This window comes from Suncus etruscus, chromosome 6, assembly GCF_024139225.1.
Source record: "Suncus etruscus isolate mSunEtr1 chromosome 6, mSunEtr1.pri.cur, whole genome shotgun sequence".
Classification (NCBI taxonomy): Eukaryota; Metazoa; Chordata; class Mammalia; order Eulipotyphla; family Soricidae; genus Suncus; species Suncus etruscus.
The window spans coordinates 94,050,475-94,066,907 of NC_064853.1; the positions used below are offsets into that span (position 1 = coordinate 94,050,475).

Sequence of the window (16,433 nt, forward strand, 5' to 3'; positions counted from 1 at the left end):
ATGTTGAGCTTCAGAAAAATGTCTGCTGTCTGCGGTCATTTTCTCAAGGGGACAGGGGGAAGTTACAGAAGTAAATTGCAGAAATGGTCCAGAATTAAAAAACAACTCTCCAACTGAGGACAGGAGGGTAGAAGCAGTCTACCCACATGCTACTTTGGGCAGAATGGTTCTTGTTTCCTGAGGTCATGCAGCAATTCACTAGGAAACTGGACCGCCAGAATGGAAAGACAACTGTTGGCAAAGCGGTGCACAGACAGTGCCATCCCATCCTACAGAGCAGAAGGCTCAGAGTACCACTCACTCAGGTGCAGAGCAGGAGTCTCTGCTTGCCAAGCAATGCATTCCAGCCCCTGAGCCATTCATCTTCCTGGACTTTAAGCAAGTGCTGTTGGGGTTACTTTTGGGGAGTGTGGGGGAGGTAAGATTCAGGACTTACTCCTGGCTCTGTGCTCAGGGATCATTCCTGGTAGGGCTTAAGGGACCATATGGGGAACTGGGCATTGAATTGGGCTCAGCATAATCAAGGAAAGCATTCCAATTACTATACTATCTTTCCAGCCAACTTCAGCAAGGGCCTTTTATTTTTCTATTTATTTCTTTAGCTTACTTCCTTTTATAATATTTTTTTCTATTAAACTGTTGACTTTTAAGTAGATACCATTGGTCACGAATACTTTCAGTACTGAGCTTTATTCTCCCCAGCTGTCTTGAGGCACTCTCAGACTCCTATATCCCAACATGCTGGTTCCATGGCCCCCACCACCACACTGACCTGTGCAGAAATTCCTGCCCTTTGCTGTAGGCATGGATGGTGGCCAGCCCCTGTATACTGGACGTGATGTGGGAGAGGAAGGGAGACTGTGTGATGTTGTCCAGACGTTTTAACTCTCGAATCAGGACCCTGGAGAGAGAAGGCACCAACTCTCAGAGGGATGGATAAGTGACCCTGGCTTCAACCCTGGTGCAGGGAGACACCAGCCCTTTCTGATTACCTGGAAACAATGTGCAGAACTGCAAAAAGGATGACAAGGGGCCCCACGGCCACAAGAAACCAAGGGAACACTCCTGCGATCATACCCACACAGAAGAAGACCAGGAAGACATTCTGGATGAACATCTCAGCCTGGAAGGGCAAACGCACATCCACTGGGGAAAGAACAAATGGACAAGCATCAGGTTCCAGAACCCTCAAGCATAAAGGGCCACCAGAAAATTTTATACCCAAAAAGAGATTTCATAAAATCCCACTGTGAAATCTAGATGAGAAAGCAAGATGAAAAATAGTATAGCAAGTAGGGCTCTTGCTTTGCACACAGCTGGCCTGGATTCAATCTCCATTGCCATATATGCCCCACCCAGCTCCTCCAGGAGTGAACCCTAAGCACAAAGCAAGGAGTAAACCCCGAGGACTGAGCATAGCTGGGTGTGGCTCTCAAACCAAAAACAAGTGCCAGCAAGACAAAAAGCAACAGTCAGAGCAAAGAAAAAAATCTAGAGGCCCAGTCATTCTGTTTTCTCTAGTTCCAAAGAAATAAAAGCAGTCTTTCTCTCTCACACTCTCTTTTGTTTCATGTGTGACATAAACCATTAAAACATGCCTTCTCTTTACAAATTAATGCATGAGCCATGTATAATAGCTGGAATTTGGCTCTAAATATAAAATAAAAATAAAGATTTGTTTTCCTTAACAATACCAATAAATTGGCACTAAAATTTAAGAACGTATGACCACACCACCCTGAACATGCCTGATCTCGTTTGATCTTGAAAGCTAAGCAGGGTCAGGCCTGGTTAGTACTTGGATGGGAGACCGCCTGGGTGCTGTAGGGTTTAATGGGGCCCAAGAGATAGCACAGTGGTAGGGCATTTGCCTTGCAAGCAATCTATCCAGGACAAACAGTGGTTCAAATCCCAGCATCCCATATGGTTTCCCATGCCTGCCAGCAATGATTTCTGAACACAGAGTTAAGAGAAACCCGAGTGCTGCCGGGTGTGACCCAAAATCCAAAAAAATAAAAACCAAAAAAACTGGTCAGAGAGATAGTACAGCAGATAAGGCACTTGCCTTGCATGTTGCTAAGCCAGATTTGATCCCTGGTATATTCCAATGGTGACTTGAACTAAGGTGTGTGAGCCCAGCAGGAGTAGCATTGGGCTGTGGGTGGAGTTTGGACTTAAAAAAAAAAAAGGTGCCATTTTGAATTGAACTGTGGTGTGTGTGAGCCCAGCAGGAGCAGTTGTTCGTGAAGTTTGAATTAAAAAGAGCCATTCTGAATGAAACTGAGGTGTGTGAGCTCAAAGGTCTCCCAAGTTCACCAGGAACAATTTCTGAGTGCAGAGCAAGGAGTAACTTTGGAGTGCCACCCACGTGTGTCTCCAAACCAAAAGATAAAAACAAAACAAAATTAAGTGGGTTTTTTTTAGGGCTGAGATTTAGTGTAGTACACTGAGATTACCTGAGATTTAGTGTAGTAGATTTACCTGAGACTACCTGAGATTTAGTGTAGTAGATTTACTTGAGACTACCTGAGATTTAGTGTAGTGCACATAACTGTGTATGGGAGGCCCTGGGTTCAATTCATGACACTGTCAAAAAATAAAAATAAAAAAGACAAACGTCTTTTCGGAGTCCAGAATCCAAATACCAGTTGAAACAAGAAGAAGCCCAACTGACAATGTTTCTAGTAGTAACCCCACAGCTACTGAACTCTCAGATCTAAAGGTGGATCAGATGGGCCATTTGGACAGTGATCCTAGACTTCTGGCAGCAGAAGAAGAGCATTACCTTCATCCATGTCTTTGGAAAACCTGTTGAGAATTCTTCCTGTGGGGGTAGTGTCGAAAAACTTCATGGGGCTTCTCAGGATCCTCCGGAAAAGCTCATCGTGGAGCCTGGAGGAGGCGCGCAGGGTGCCCTATGGGACAGGGCACAAGGGGGTCAGACCCAAGTCCCAGGGACTCAGCTCGCTTGTTTCCACATGCTCAGTGAGTACAGCAGGGCAAACATCCTTTGGGGAAGGATCTGGTAGTAAGCAGTAAGAGGCAGAGGAAATGCAGATAATTTCTGCTCAGGCTGTCATGTTCTGGGGAGGGCACCTCCATCTTCACAATGACCCAGGAGATGCCATGTCCATGCTAGGCTGATTAGTCCCCTGGGGAGAAGAAGGTGGGCCCCACAGCCTACCTTGACAAACACCACACCGCGGATGGCTTTCAGAATCAGCATGACCACCATGGAGAGGGTATAGATGCTTATGTAATAGTGCAGGAGAGGGTTGTCTTTCATGCTGCCGCTCACGACAGTCCTGTTGCCCTCCACCACTGTGGTGTTCTGTGGGGGACAAGACTCCATCAGGGCAGATATGTGCCCAGACAGGCGTGGCCCCTCTTCCCTCTTCAGGTGGACAGGCACAGGCCCTATTGCTACTGCTCCATACGGAAGCTGGGGAGCAACTCTCTTGGAGGTTATCTGAGGAACTCGTCTTTCCTTTGTCCACATGTATGTGTGATATGCGTATATATGTCTGTATATGTCTGTGTATGGTATGAATGTGGTAAATGTGTAGGATATGATGTGGTATGTGTGGAGTGTCATACATGCCATGTGTATGGTATGGATGTGAGATGTATGGTGTATATGATATAGATGGATGGTGTGTCATGTGCATAGTATGTGCTATGCGTGGTACATGTGTGGTATATATATGGAATGTGTAGTATGCATGTATGTATATACTGTGTGTATATGTGTAGGTATATGTCTATACGTGGTACCTGGAATCAAACTGGGACCTCAGGCAGGTGAGGCCTATATTCTTCCACTGTGCCACACCCTCACCCTCCATCTTTCTCACCCAGGGTGATCCTCTCTCCTTAAGAAGCCCATATTGTCAGATGGGACAATTGTCCCTTAATGAGGACTCTCACCCCACTTCCTTGCTTGATCCAGTAACTCAGCCACCAGGTGCTGAAGGCAGTGCTACCCACGTTCAGCATGAAGAGGGAGAGAATGAACAGGAATGCCAGGGGGCCCCCTGCAGCCTGGATGTAGACTCCATATACTGACCAGGGTACTGAACCCTGCCCCTTCTCTTCTGCTTGCACCAGTTGCCCTGAAGAAAAACAAAAGAACATAAACGTGAAGGGAAAAGCTGCTTTTCCAGAATGAAGTTACATCAGTGCAGCAGTCACAAGTCTGGCGTTTCACAGGCCCTAAACTGGAATTAGTCAGGCCCCATCTGCCAGAGTACTGGGGCTACTCCTGGTTCTGTACTCTGAATAACCCTCATATGTGCTGTTGGGCACTGAAGTCAGGGTCATAGCCTATGTGTCGCATGCCAGGCAAGCACCTGATCTCATGCATATCTTTCCAGCCCCTGGCCTTATACTTTGGTCTTTTTATAATCAGAAGAACCCACTCCTCTATTTAAAATCTAAATATCTGAGGCTGGAGAGATAGTACAGTGGGTAGAGTGCTTGTCTTGTACTTGGCTGACTGGAAATCGATTCCTGGCACCTCATCCACTTCCCCAAGCACAGCCAGAAATGATTCCTGAGTGCAGGGCCAGGAGCACCACCAAGTGTGGCCCCAAAACAAAAATAACAAACAAAAAAATCTGAATATCTGCTAGGCACCAGGCCCAGGCTGAGGCCTGCAGGGTCAGGAGAATGACCTGAGGTCCCTGCCTGCCCTTAGAGCTGGCTGAGGATGTTTCCAGTCTGGCGGAACAGATAGAGCAATTAGCAGGTGATTATGAGACTTGGTTTTTTTTTTTTTTTCTTTTTTTTTTTTTTGACTACAAGACTTGTATTTGATTATGAGATTTGATTATGTATAGTGCTCAGCACAGTACAAAGCTTGGTGTGGGGTACTTGGTGTTCCTAACCTCAGTTCACAGGGGCACTGGGAGGGGGAAGTCACAGGACAGACTAAGTCGGGAGTCACAGTGCACCCCACAGTGAAGATCCCATGGGCAAAGGAGATAAGGAAAGTAGATTCAGAAGTGTGGAAGGAATAGTAAAATGCAAACAACCAAACCAGTCCAGAATAGCTGTATGTGCCCTGAGGGGCAGAGCTGTACGGCTGACCAGCAGTGTGGTCAGAGGAGACTCTTGAACTTCTGTTTCAAGATAAAAAAGGTCAGGAAGAGAAAACAGGAATAAGAGGTGGACAGCAGCTGACATGGTGTAGATGCCTATGATGTCAGATCCCAGGTGATTTACAGATTTATAAATTTAAACCATCCGCGCCACTTCAGGGAGACAACTTGCTTTATTTTGAGCTCTGTGTGTTTAGGGAAATAGGGAAAAAACAGGGTATGCTTAGGAGGTTAGAAGTAAGCAGGGTGTGTGCTCTGTTTAGCTCAGAGGGCAAAGGTTAGGCCACAAAGGTAGGAAAGTGCACTGGCTGCTCTCTTAAACCACATCTGACTTGCTGACTAATGGTGAGAGCTCAGAAGAGGCAGCTGCCAAACTCTGGTCAGAGATGCTCAGGGCCAGAACCTCATTGCTCAGGCAATGAGGACAGGACATCAGGAGGCAAATGCAATAGCACATTGACTGAGGAAGTCTCTCAGTTCCTTCAGTCTCTCTGCAGTTACTATATGGTATTGAATGTTTTGCTGATAGGACAGAGAGAAAGAACTCGGCTAGAAGAACTTGTCTCTAGTTGTTGCTGCAATGTTTGGCCAAGGCCATGTGAGGCTGGGGAATGAAGTCATGGATGCACCTGTACAAGGCTCATGCTGACCACTGAGCCATATCCTGGGCTCAGCCTCTGCGCTCTACCACTCAGACTGTTTAGTTATCTGCAAACAAGTCACAAATGGAGCCTCATACAGTGTCACAGTTAATGGCCACATAGATGAGAACAAATGTTTCCTAAGGATACTGAATTATTTTGTTGTTGTTTTGGTGCTCAGAGGTTACTGACTCTAAAGTAAACAGGGATCACTCCTAGCTTAGGGCTTAGGGGAGCGTATGGGGTATTGGGGATCAAACCCAGGTTGGCCATGAGCAAGGCAAATGTCCTACCCACTGTACTATTACTCTGGCTCCTATACTGAATTATCCACGACTGATGGCAAGATTAGGCACTTGCCTTGCAGCCTTCTGTGCTGTGTGCATGCACGTATAAGATATTTTCTATAAGACCTAAATTCAAATTTAATTTTTCTGTGTGTGTTATTTTACAATGCCATCTGATAAATCCTATATTTGGTATGCATTTGTGTGCGTGTGTATGTGAATTATTATCTCATATGGTTTATCTGAAGAGATGGGGACTGGAAAATCAGGATAGTCAACAACAAATCAGTAAATGCCATAGCTTTAAAAACAAAGAAACAGGCTGGGGAGATGGACTCAAGGGCTGGAGCACACAGCTAGACAGTGGGGGAGTCCTAGTTCAATGTCTGACACTGCATCTCTTTCCCTCACTTCTCCCCCAAAATAACAAGGAAGTGAAAACAGCCCTATCTGAAATATTTTTGAGGGAAAGGCAACTCTCAGTGGTGTTTGGTGGAACACATAATGTCAGGGATTGAACTTGGGGCTCCAACATGCAAAGCCCACACTCCAGCTTTTTTGAGTTTTGGTCCAGGCCCATTTCCATAGCAAGGGAAAACCTAGGCAAGATCCTGAATTCCAGATATCAGAGATAAGATGACTCGGGCCACAGCAATAGGACAGCAGAAAGAGAAGCCTTATACGCGGTTGAGCTGGGTTCAATCCCTGACATCCCATAAACTCTCCCGAGCCTGACAGGTGTGATTCCTAAGCACAGAGCCTGGAGTAAGCCCTGAGCACAGTCTGGTGTGGCTCAAAAATAAAAACAATAAAGAAGAGATGAGGTAATTCAACAAAAAGGGAACTTCTAAAGTAAGTTTGCACTTTTTTTTCATTGCTTTAATGTTTCAGACAGTAATTTACAAACCAGCATACTCAGTTTAGCCCAAAGAAAAACACTTTTGTAGGGTTGTATCCTTAACTATTTTTTTAAGTTAAACTTCTCAGTACTTAGAATTCTCGAGGTGAATTCGAAGTGCAATAGAATTAGGTGCGATAGCAAATAGTTCTAACTGCCTATTTATTTTTCAGTTGATAAGAGAAAGAGGCTAAAACAGGACCAAAGGCTCTGAGCAGGGAAAGTCAAGGAAGGAAAGTCTCTATCCTGCTGCAACCACCAGGACAATCAGCAATCAGTGACGGGAACATGTGATTCTAAGAAGGCCATAGGTATGCTTGTAGAATGAGTCACAAGAAGGAAGGGGCTACTTCTTGGCACCATCTCACTCTCCTTAATCAGGATGACTCAGCAATAGTTCCCAGTCAGGCATAACAAGATCAAGCTTACAATTAGAGGTCATTCTTTTTATTTTGTTCTTGGACCACATCCAGAAATGCTCTAGCATTATTTCTGGCTCTGCACTCAAGATTGCTGGTGGCACCATATGGGATGCTGGGGATCAAACCCGGGTCAGGCATGTGCAAGGCAAGTGCCATATCTACTTACAATTGCTCCAATACCCTAGTGGTTATTGCCTAAGCTTATAGCCTAAGCCTGAACCAAACCCAACAAAGAAGGTGCCATGGGACCAGAGAGATAGCATGGAGGTAAGGCATTTGCCTTTCATGCAGAAGGATGGTGGTTTGAATCCTGGCATCCCATATGGTCCCCTGAGCCTGCCATTTCTGAGGCGATTTCTGAGCCTAGAGCCAGGAGTAAGCCCTGAGCACTGCCGGGTGTGGCCACCAAAAAAAAATAAATAAATAAAGAAGGTGCCTCTTGGTACTTACTACACAAGAATTTGTTAAGAGGTCCGAGAGATAGTTTTGCACTGCATGTGGTCAACCTGGGTTCAATTTCTAGCATCCCATATGGTTTCCTGAGCACCACCAGGAGTGATCCCTGAGTGTAGCCCAAAAACCAAAACCATTAAACACAAAAAAAAATTGGTTGTAACAAAAATAAGGCCAGATATATTACACAACAGACAATACAGGCCAATACCATGAAATACTACTTGACACAATTTCTGATAAACTCACGACAGATCTAAAACCTCACAGCTTGGATATTACCTTCCTCTTGCTTTGCTGCTTTCTCCTTCTTGACCGATCCAGGTTTCGGACCTTTGTCTTGGGATTTCTTCTGTGAGCTATTGGTTTCCTTTTTTGAGTTAATCTAGTATTGAAAGGAAAATCAGATATTTATCAGGTTGGCCATGGGTGATCATGTCAAAACAGCTACAAATGTTACATCATTGGCACTTCAAGTGAGGAAAGATTATATAACCTCAGTAAAAATTTTTTCTTCTGGCCAATATGGCCACTCAGACAAAAGTCCACAAGACAGAGTTGTAGAATTGTCCTCCCAACTACTGCTCTGATGAAGGGTTATATCCAACTTTTCATGGGGCCTTCAGCTCTTGCTTCCTGTTCTTCAATTCCTTTAGTCTGTGAAATCTGAATTCCTCCCAGTTACTCCATTAAATTCCTCCCAGTTACTCCCTAAAGTCACTAGACTTAAAAGTGCAAATGCAGAGGTCTTGGTGCTCTTCTCCACTATGCCGGTATGTGCTGAGTGTTAGGGTGGGTCCCTGAAGCTCCAGCTCTCTCAGTGCCCCTCACATAGAGTCGAGTCACAGCTCCAGTATTTCCCCCATGTTGCCACAGGGAGTGGTTACTCTTCCCAGCACCTTGGGAAGGTCTGTGAGCAAGTTCTCAGGGTTCTTGTCCATTCCTCACACCACACTGGGACTCCCCATTTCTGGACCCGTATCCACACTGACTCTTCACCTGGAAAGCCCCTCTTTAGCAATTTCAGTCACTCAATTGGAGTTATTCTCATTCAGAGAGATTCTAATCTCACCTCATTCCTGAGGGAAGTTGGGTTCTTTGAGGATAGTGTTCACAAAGTAGGCAATACCAATCCTGAGGGATGGGACAGTTAAAACAATCATAGTGGAGACAGTAGTACTGTGTGTGCATGTGTGCTGGAGGATATGTCTGTGGTTCTAGTTTGTTGGCTAAAAGAAATTAGATTTCGGGCCCAGAGAGATAGCACAGCGGTGTTTGCCTTGCAAGCAGCAGAATCAGGACCTAAGGTGGTTGGTTCGAATCCCGGTGTCCCATATGGTCACCCGTGCCTGCCAGGAGCTATTTCTGAGCAGACAGCCAGGAGTAACTCCTGAGCACTGCCAGGTGTGGCCCAAAAACCAAAAAAAAAAAAAAAAAAAAAAAAAAAAGAAATTAGATTTCCAGGGGTGGTGTTGGGGGCGGGGGAACGCTAGGTGATTTTGTTTTCTGAAAAGGAAAAGGTAGGTCAAATTAACCTGGGAATCTCTGGTCAAAGATCTCTGCTCATTCCTCTTTACCCCTCAGAATTTTGTCAATAATCACTTAGTGTGTGTGGCTACTAAGGTGACGGAGAGGTGAGGGAAGAGGCTCTGGTACAAGTCTGAGGATTAAAGCAGAGATGGAGGGGCTGGAACAGTAGCGCAAGTGGTAAGGCGTCTGCCTTGCATGCGCTAGTCTAGGACGAACGGAGGTTCAATCCCCTGGCGTCCCATATGGTCCCCCAAGCCAGGAGCGATTCCTGAGCACATAGCCAGGAGTAACACCTGAGCTTTACCAGGTGTGGCAGAGGTGGGGGGAAGCAGAGATGGAGTTCCCACCAGGCTGTGAGTCCTGCCAAGCCAGCAAGGATTTCTCACTCATGGTTAGTCTTTGACAGGGATCACAAGACAGAACAAATGGGGCCGGGCGGTGGCGCTGGAGGTAAGGTGCCTGCCTTGCCTGCGCTAGCCTAGGACGGACCGCGGTTCGATCCCCCGGCATCCCATATGGTTCCCCAAGAAGCCAGGAGCAACTTCTGAGCGCATAGCCAGGAGTAACCCCTGAGCATCACAGGGTGTGGCCCAAAAACCAAAAAAAAAAAAAAAAAAACAAGACAGAACAAATAATCTCCACACAGAATTGACATCATAGATACTTCTGAAATTCTTATTTTGTTTTGTTTTGTGGCCACACCCAGTGAAGCTCAGAAGTTAATCCTGACTTTGTACTCAGGGATCACTCCTGACAGGCTTGGAGGACCACAAAGATATCTGGGGATAGAACCAGGGTTGGCCATCATCTGCAAGGCACCTTGGGATACCTCACTGATCCCTCTCTAGAATTCTTCCCCACCCCTTTGTAAGGAGAGGAGAGGAGAGGAGGGGAGGGGACGGGGGTGCGGGGCAGGGGCGGGGAAGGCGAAGAAGGGAGGGAGGGAGGGAGAGAGGGAGAGAAGGCTGAGCAAAAGCCGTAAGGGGGCTCTCTAAAATTCTTTTTATGACATTTCACTCTATATCACAGTTTCATGTCTCCCAGCTTGCTCTCCAAGTAGACATTTTAAGTTAGTATTAAAAAGAAAAACAGAAAATATTAAAATGTAGGGCCATATATAGAGACTTGAAAAGATTCTAGGTTTGGGAAATAGCAATAGGTTGGAACACATGCCTTGCAGGCAGGAGGCCTGGATTGAGTCCTGGTACTATGTGTTCTCCTGAGCATAGCCTGGAATGAGTCCCAAGCACTGGGCTGGCTTCCCTGTGTGGTGGTGCTCACAAGATTATATGGAGAGCCAGGAATCAAACCCTGATGAGGTGAGCTATATACAAGTGCCCTATCCACTATACTAACTCTCTTGCTGCTGAAAGTCAAGGAATTGTTTTATTATTATTATTATTATTATTATTATTATTATTATTATTAGTTTGTTGGTGGCTACAACCAGCAATGTTCAGGACTTATCCCTAGCTCTGTGTAGTGCTTGGGGGACTATAGGAGGTGCTACAGATCAAACGTAGTCGGCTGTGTGCAAGGCAGGTGTCTTAGCCACTGTACTATCTATCCACCCCCTCCAATATTCTTTACTTTCTTACACCTTTCATGTTTTAGCTTGTCTCCTGCCCTCATTTCTCCTTCTTCTTTATAGGGATGCATGTATAACCTGAAGAACTAAAAGTCAGAGGGACTTACAAATGCAGGAGCATTTCTCTAAGGAGCCAGAGTAATAGTACTATGGGTAGGGAATTTGCCTTGAATATGACTGACCCAGGTTCAGTCCCAGTCTTCCATATGGTCCTCTGAGCCCGCTCAGAGTAACTCTGAATGTAGAACCAAGAGTAATCCCTGAACATCACCAGATGTAGCCCAAAATAAAAAATAAAAACAAACAAAAAAAAAAAAGAAGAAGAAAAAATAAATGCAAACCCAGAGCAGCTATTTCTATGGAAGCTATAGATAACAATAAATATGGGAGTTACACCTCCAAGTACTAGTATACAAAATTTTTAGGGTCACCTGGGCCTTACCCAGTGGTGCTTAGAGGAATCCCAAGGTGCCAGAGGGCCTAGTGCATGCAAGGCAAGTATTCCAGTCTTTTGAGCTCTCTGCTAGTCCCAAAAAACCCTATTTAAATGAAGTCAGGAGGGAAGGGGTGATAGTTCGATCCCTGGCATCCCACATGGTCCCCCCCCCAAGCTCCACCAGAAATTAATCCTAAACAGAACCTGACTGAGTATTGCCAGATGTGGCTCCAAATCCAAAAATAAATAAATAAATGAAGTCAGGGACCCAGAGAAAAAGCCCAAGAATGGAACACAGATTTTTGCATGCAGGTACCCAAGTTTGATCCCTGGCACCATGTGTTCCCCTGAGCACTGCCAGAAAATGCCACAAGCACCAAGCGAGAGAAGCACCTAGCACTGTTAGGTGTGGCCCAGGAACCAAAAACAAATAAGTGAATCTAGGATGATAGAAATACACAAGCACACACATGAGCAAACAGCAGGCCCCAAATGCCTCTGCTGCAGGAGGGGACGGTGTCCTCTCTTGCATAACCAAGGAGGGAGCACCCTCTCCCCCCGAAGAGGTGCCACACGGGTTCTTGCTCATCTCCAATCCAGGGCACCCATGGGTCTCACCATGAGCGCATTCTCCAAACTGCCCTCTCTTCTGTCATTTGTTTCTGAATCACCCCGCTTTGTTGTTGGGATAAATGACTGCTGTGGTGTGAGGTCACTTTTCCAAGAGACCTAAAAACATGCGGGTCATGAGCAATTAGTCTGGACTGGAAATCAAAGGCGATGAAACCTCAAAGATTGTAATAAGGGTCCTATTTGCTCTCTGCTAGCAGCTCTGAGGCCTTCTCAGTGACTAGGTAGTAGGAATCACTTTTTTCCTTTTCAAAGCTCTTTTCTCTTTCATTCCTCCCTTTTTCCTTGACTTCCATTCATTTATTCTTGTAATTTGATGCCCTGTACTGCTGACTAGGATCATAGACATTCTGCTAGGAAGCCGACTGGGGTCTGCCTCTTGCCCTCAGTGCTCGTACCTTTTCTGTTTGCTTGGTTTTCTTTTTGTGGGGGGCCATGCCTAGTGGTACTTGGGGGACCACATGTTGCTAAGGATTAAACCTGGGCCTCTTGAATGCAAGACACTGGTTCCATCCCTTGGAGCCATCTCCCTTAGCCTGCTCGTATTATCTTTTTCAGTTGTAGGAATCACTAGGGAGCCCACACTTTAGTTGCGGTGTTCACATACCCCCTCATTGTGCACAGGACATTGCCAAATTTGTTGTGGCTCTAGGGGATCCAATTCATAACCTCAGGCTTACAAGGTAAATGCTCAGCCTTAAGGCACCTCCCAGAACTGCAACAAGCAACTCTGAGCCCTGCCGGAGTGTGTTCCTTAGGACCTTAACGGGACTCCAGAATGAGTTCTGCACAGCAAGGGCTGGAAGGAAAACCTCTTCCATGGCAACCTCAGAGCATGTCTGTGTGTTTGACTGAGTGGGAGATCCCAGTACAGCTGGAGGAAGCTATTCTCTGTCTGAGCTGCCACCGCAGCAGGCAGCACAGCTGAGGGGACACAGCAAAGTCCAACTGCCTATGGGAGCAAGTTGCACCACTGTCTTGAGCTCCGTTTTATTTCCTTGGTTGTAATATTGAGTGATTGTCCTATTTTGCCACAGAGCTCTGCTGAAATGCTGCAACAGGACGACAGCTATGAAGCTCCCTTCCCAGTCATCAGGAGAGTGGCCGGTACCCTGAACCAAGAAACTCTGGTCCACTTTCAAATATGTGCTGTTTCCCCTCTTCCCAGGCCGGGAATTGGCAAAGAAGCTTCCTATGATTCCATCAGGGCTGGAGAGGTGCTGATTCAGACCACAACATGCCCAGGTTTCAGGTCCTTCTCCTGGCTGCCATACAAGGACTAAGAGCCCCTGGTTGGCCAGTCTCAGCATTGTGCCCAGTTCGCCCACTATGGAACCAGAAGCCCCAGGGAATAGGATGCCTGATGAGATGTCAGTGCGATATCTCCTGCCCTGAGCTTAGAGGGGAGCAGATGAAGCAGATATGGTGCGTCCTACCTCCACAGGGTGTGTCTCTCCCAGCAGCAGATTATTGAAAATGGTTGCATAATCGCCGCTCAGCTGCATCAGTTCTTCGTGAGTGCCTCTCTCGGTGATGCAGCCCTCTTTCATGAAGATTACTTCATCACAGTCTGCCAGGTACTGAGAAAAAGGCAGTGATAACACAGAGCTGGGGGTTTATGCAAACACATCCAGTACCAACTGGGCGCGGACCATTTTGTTGTTGTTGTTTTTGAGTCATACCTGGCAGCGCTCAGGGGTTACTCCTGGCTCTGTGCTCAGAAATCGCCCCTGGCAGGCTCAGGGGACCAAAAGGGATGCCGAGATTCAAACCAACGTCCTTCTGCATGAAAGGCAAACACCTTACCTCCATGCTATCTCTCCGGCCCCAGCACTGACCATTTGACTGAACTCTTACAGGACCCTTTAGACAAACACAGGGATCGTGGCTGCCCTGGGTCAATCTACTGCTATTTTTTTTCTAAGAGCATGTGAGGCTTGCCTTCTCTTTTTAGCAATATTCTTTTTTTTTTAACTAAGAAACACAGATATACAGGTTTTTTTTTTCTTTCTTTCCTTTTAGGGCCATACCAAGAAGTACTCAGGGATTACTCCTCATTCATAGTACTCAGGAATTACTTCTGGCAGTAGTCACAGAAATGAGTGCTGGGGATTGAACCTGGGTTGGCCACATGCAAGGCAAATGCCCTAGCAACTGTACTATTCACTCCAGCCCTTGTGCACAATTTTATTTTTATTTTATTTTATTTTACTTGTTTTTTGGGTCATACCTGGCAGCACTCAGGGTTTTTTCCTGGCTCTATGCCCAGAAATCGCTCCTAGCAGGCTCGGGGGAACCATATGGGATGCCGGGATTTGAACCACTGACTTTCTGCATGCAAGGCAAGCGCTTTACCTCCATGCTATCTCTCCGGCCCCACAATTTTATTTTTTTAATAGGCAGCAGGCTACTGTACATTTAACAGATAACACAGAATGGACATTTAATTTTCCATAATACAGTAGGGAAACCAAAAGACTGCGTGTGGCTTTTATTACTGAGATTCCCGTTTCTCCTAGAAATAGAATCACAATTTCTCCGACAGTGTCTGCACCTTTGTAAGAGGTTCTGATCTGCACTATTCTCCTATTCATTGGGGCCTAGTTGGGGATCTTCGTATTCTTTACACTAGAGAGGAAAGCAATGAGCATCCACCAAGTGGGGTGTTTCCCAACGTGGGCAATAGTCCCCTAAAGAGGGCATTGGAACCATAAAGTTGGGGTAGCCACAGCTGTGATGGAACATGTGCTTTCTGTTTGCTTCAAAATCATGGTGTGAAATGTGCTCTAGTGAAGGGATGGTTGGGTTGGAACATTGTATGACTGAAACTCAATTATGAATAAATTTGTAACTATCCGTGACTCAATTAAAAAGTTATTAAAGAAAAAAAGGTCAGGGGCTGGAGCGGTGGTGCAAGCGGTAGGGTGTTTGCCTGGCACACACTAACCTAGGACGGACCGTGGTTCAATCCCCTGCTGTCCTATATGGTCCCCCAAGCCAGCACCGATTTCTGAGTGCATAGCCAGGAGTAACCCCTGAGCGTCACCGGGTGTGGTCCAAAAACAAAAAACAAAAACAAAATAAGAAAAAAGGTCAATCTCTCAGCAAAAGGGGAGTAATAAGCCATTTGTTTTTGTTTTTGTTTTTGCTTTTGTGAAAAGGGGCCCGCAGACCAAATGAATCTGGGAATGTTTAGCATTGCAGCTAGAGGAGGATACCCCAAACAACAGAGATCATAACTGTGTTTTGTTTTCTGGGACAATGTTCAAAGAGCAGCCCTTCAATTCTGTCTGGGGGGGAATCTGATGGGATTCTCCCACTTGGGCATGCCCGTCACACCCTGCCACTGGCTCAGACATGCACAGAATTGTAGACTTTTGGTGGTGGAACAGGGTTGGGGAGAAGGGGGGATTGGAGCCTCTCAAACTTGGGCACTTGCAAAGCAGATGGGAGCATCCTGAAACTGCTTTCCAAAGTGGATGCTAGTCACAAGGCAACAGAGGGAGAAGAGCTTGTTTTCCCTAAAACAATTCCCACTCGCAAAGCTATTAGTGTGAGGCTTTCCAAGCCATCTCCTACCCTCTCCACCTGCTGATTTTTTAAGCAGAAACTAGCAGCTGCACCAATTTGAGTCAGGAGGCCACCTGGCCCGGAGGGATGAGTTCCCTTGGCACATTATACCAGCAGGGAGTTCTTGAGTGAGGAGATAGACAAGCCCAACTTCAGGAAGCTCTAGGAACCCCGCAAAGACACTCAAGCAGACCCACCTCCCCATGTCTTATTTCTCAATCCGGGGCACACAAGCATCATACCTGTAACTGGTGTGTAATGAACAGAACTGTCTTGGTCTTGAGGTGCTTCTGGATAGCACTGTTGAAGATGTGGTTGCCCACATGGGCATCTAAGGCACTAAGGGGGTCATCCAGGATGTAGATATCTCGGTCACTGTACAGGGCTCGGGCAAGGCTGATTCTCTGGCGCTGCCCACCGCTCAGGTTGGCTCCTCGTTCGCCGATCTATGGGGGCCCAGAAAGCATAGCAAAGCCTCTAGAAATCATCCCACTTGCCTCGCCCCTCTAACCAAACTGGTTCCTTCTCTTCAATTTCCCACTGGGTACGATGTTACTCCAGCACCTTCACTCGAGCCTGAGAGTCATCAGACACTCTCCCTTGTCCACAAGAATCTGTTCACTATTGGTCCTATACGCGGCCCCTAAATTCCTCAATCCATTCCTATTTTCCACAAGCAGAAGTCCTTTTGAAGATACAAAGTTTAGGCCTGGAGAAATTGTTCAAAGGGCTCACATGCATGTGCTAGTCCCCAAGTTCGTCCACTGCTACTCCCAGCACTGCTGAATGTAGCCAGCAATGCTTCCCCAAGCAGTCTGCATCACTGAACTCACTTTTTGCCTACCACCTCCCTTCTAAAAAAATACCCTAAAATACAAA

At 46.3% G+C, this 16,433-nt stretch overlaps 2 protein-coding genes across 3 annotated transcripts in view; one reads left to right on the forward strand and one right to left on the reverse strand.

Annotated features, from left to right (window-relative positions):
• The window catches only part of DVL3 (dishevelled segment polarity protein 3), a 324,867-nt gene that overhangs the window by 64,689 nt on the left and 243,745 nt on the right, over positions 1 to 16,433 (forward strand). The gene's annotated exons all lie outside the window — the stretch shown is intronic.
• The window catches only part of ABCC5 (ATP binding cassette subfamily C member 5), a 102,160-nt gene that overhangs the window by 23,068 nt on the left and 62,659 nt on the right, over positions 1 to 16,433 (reverse strand). For both annotated transcript variants that reach the window (XM_049775811.1, XM_049775812.1), the window contains 8 exons: positions 15,797 to 16,000; positions 13,421 to 13,564; positions 8,083 to 8,185; positions 3,928 to 4,112; positions 3,185 to 3,331; positions 2,786 to 2,915; positions 993 to 1,146; positions 773 to 901 (listed from right to left, as the gene is read on the reverse strand). In XM_049775811.1, the coding sequence (XP_049631768.1) occupies positions 773 to 901; positions 993 to 1,146; positions 2,786 to 2,915; positions 3,185 to 3,331; positions 3,928 to 4,112; positions 8,083 to 8,185; positions 13,421 to 13,564; positions 15,797 to 16,000 (1,196 nt within the window). The remainder of the gene's footprint in view (positions 1 to 772; positions 902 to 992; positions 1,147 to 2,785; positions 2,916 to 3,184; positions 3,332 to 3,927; positions 4,113 to 8,082; positions 8,186 to 13,420; positions 13,565 to 15,796; positions 16,001 to 16,433) is intronic.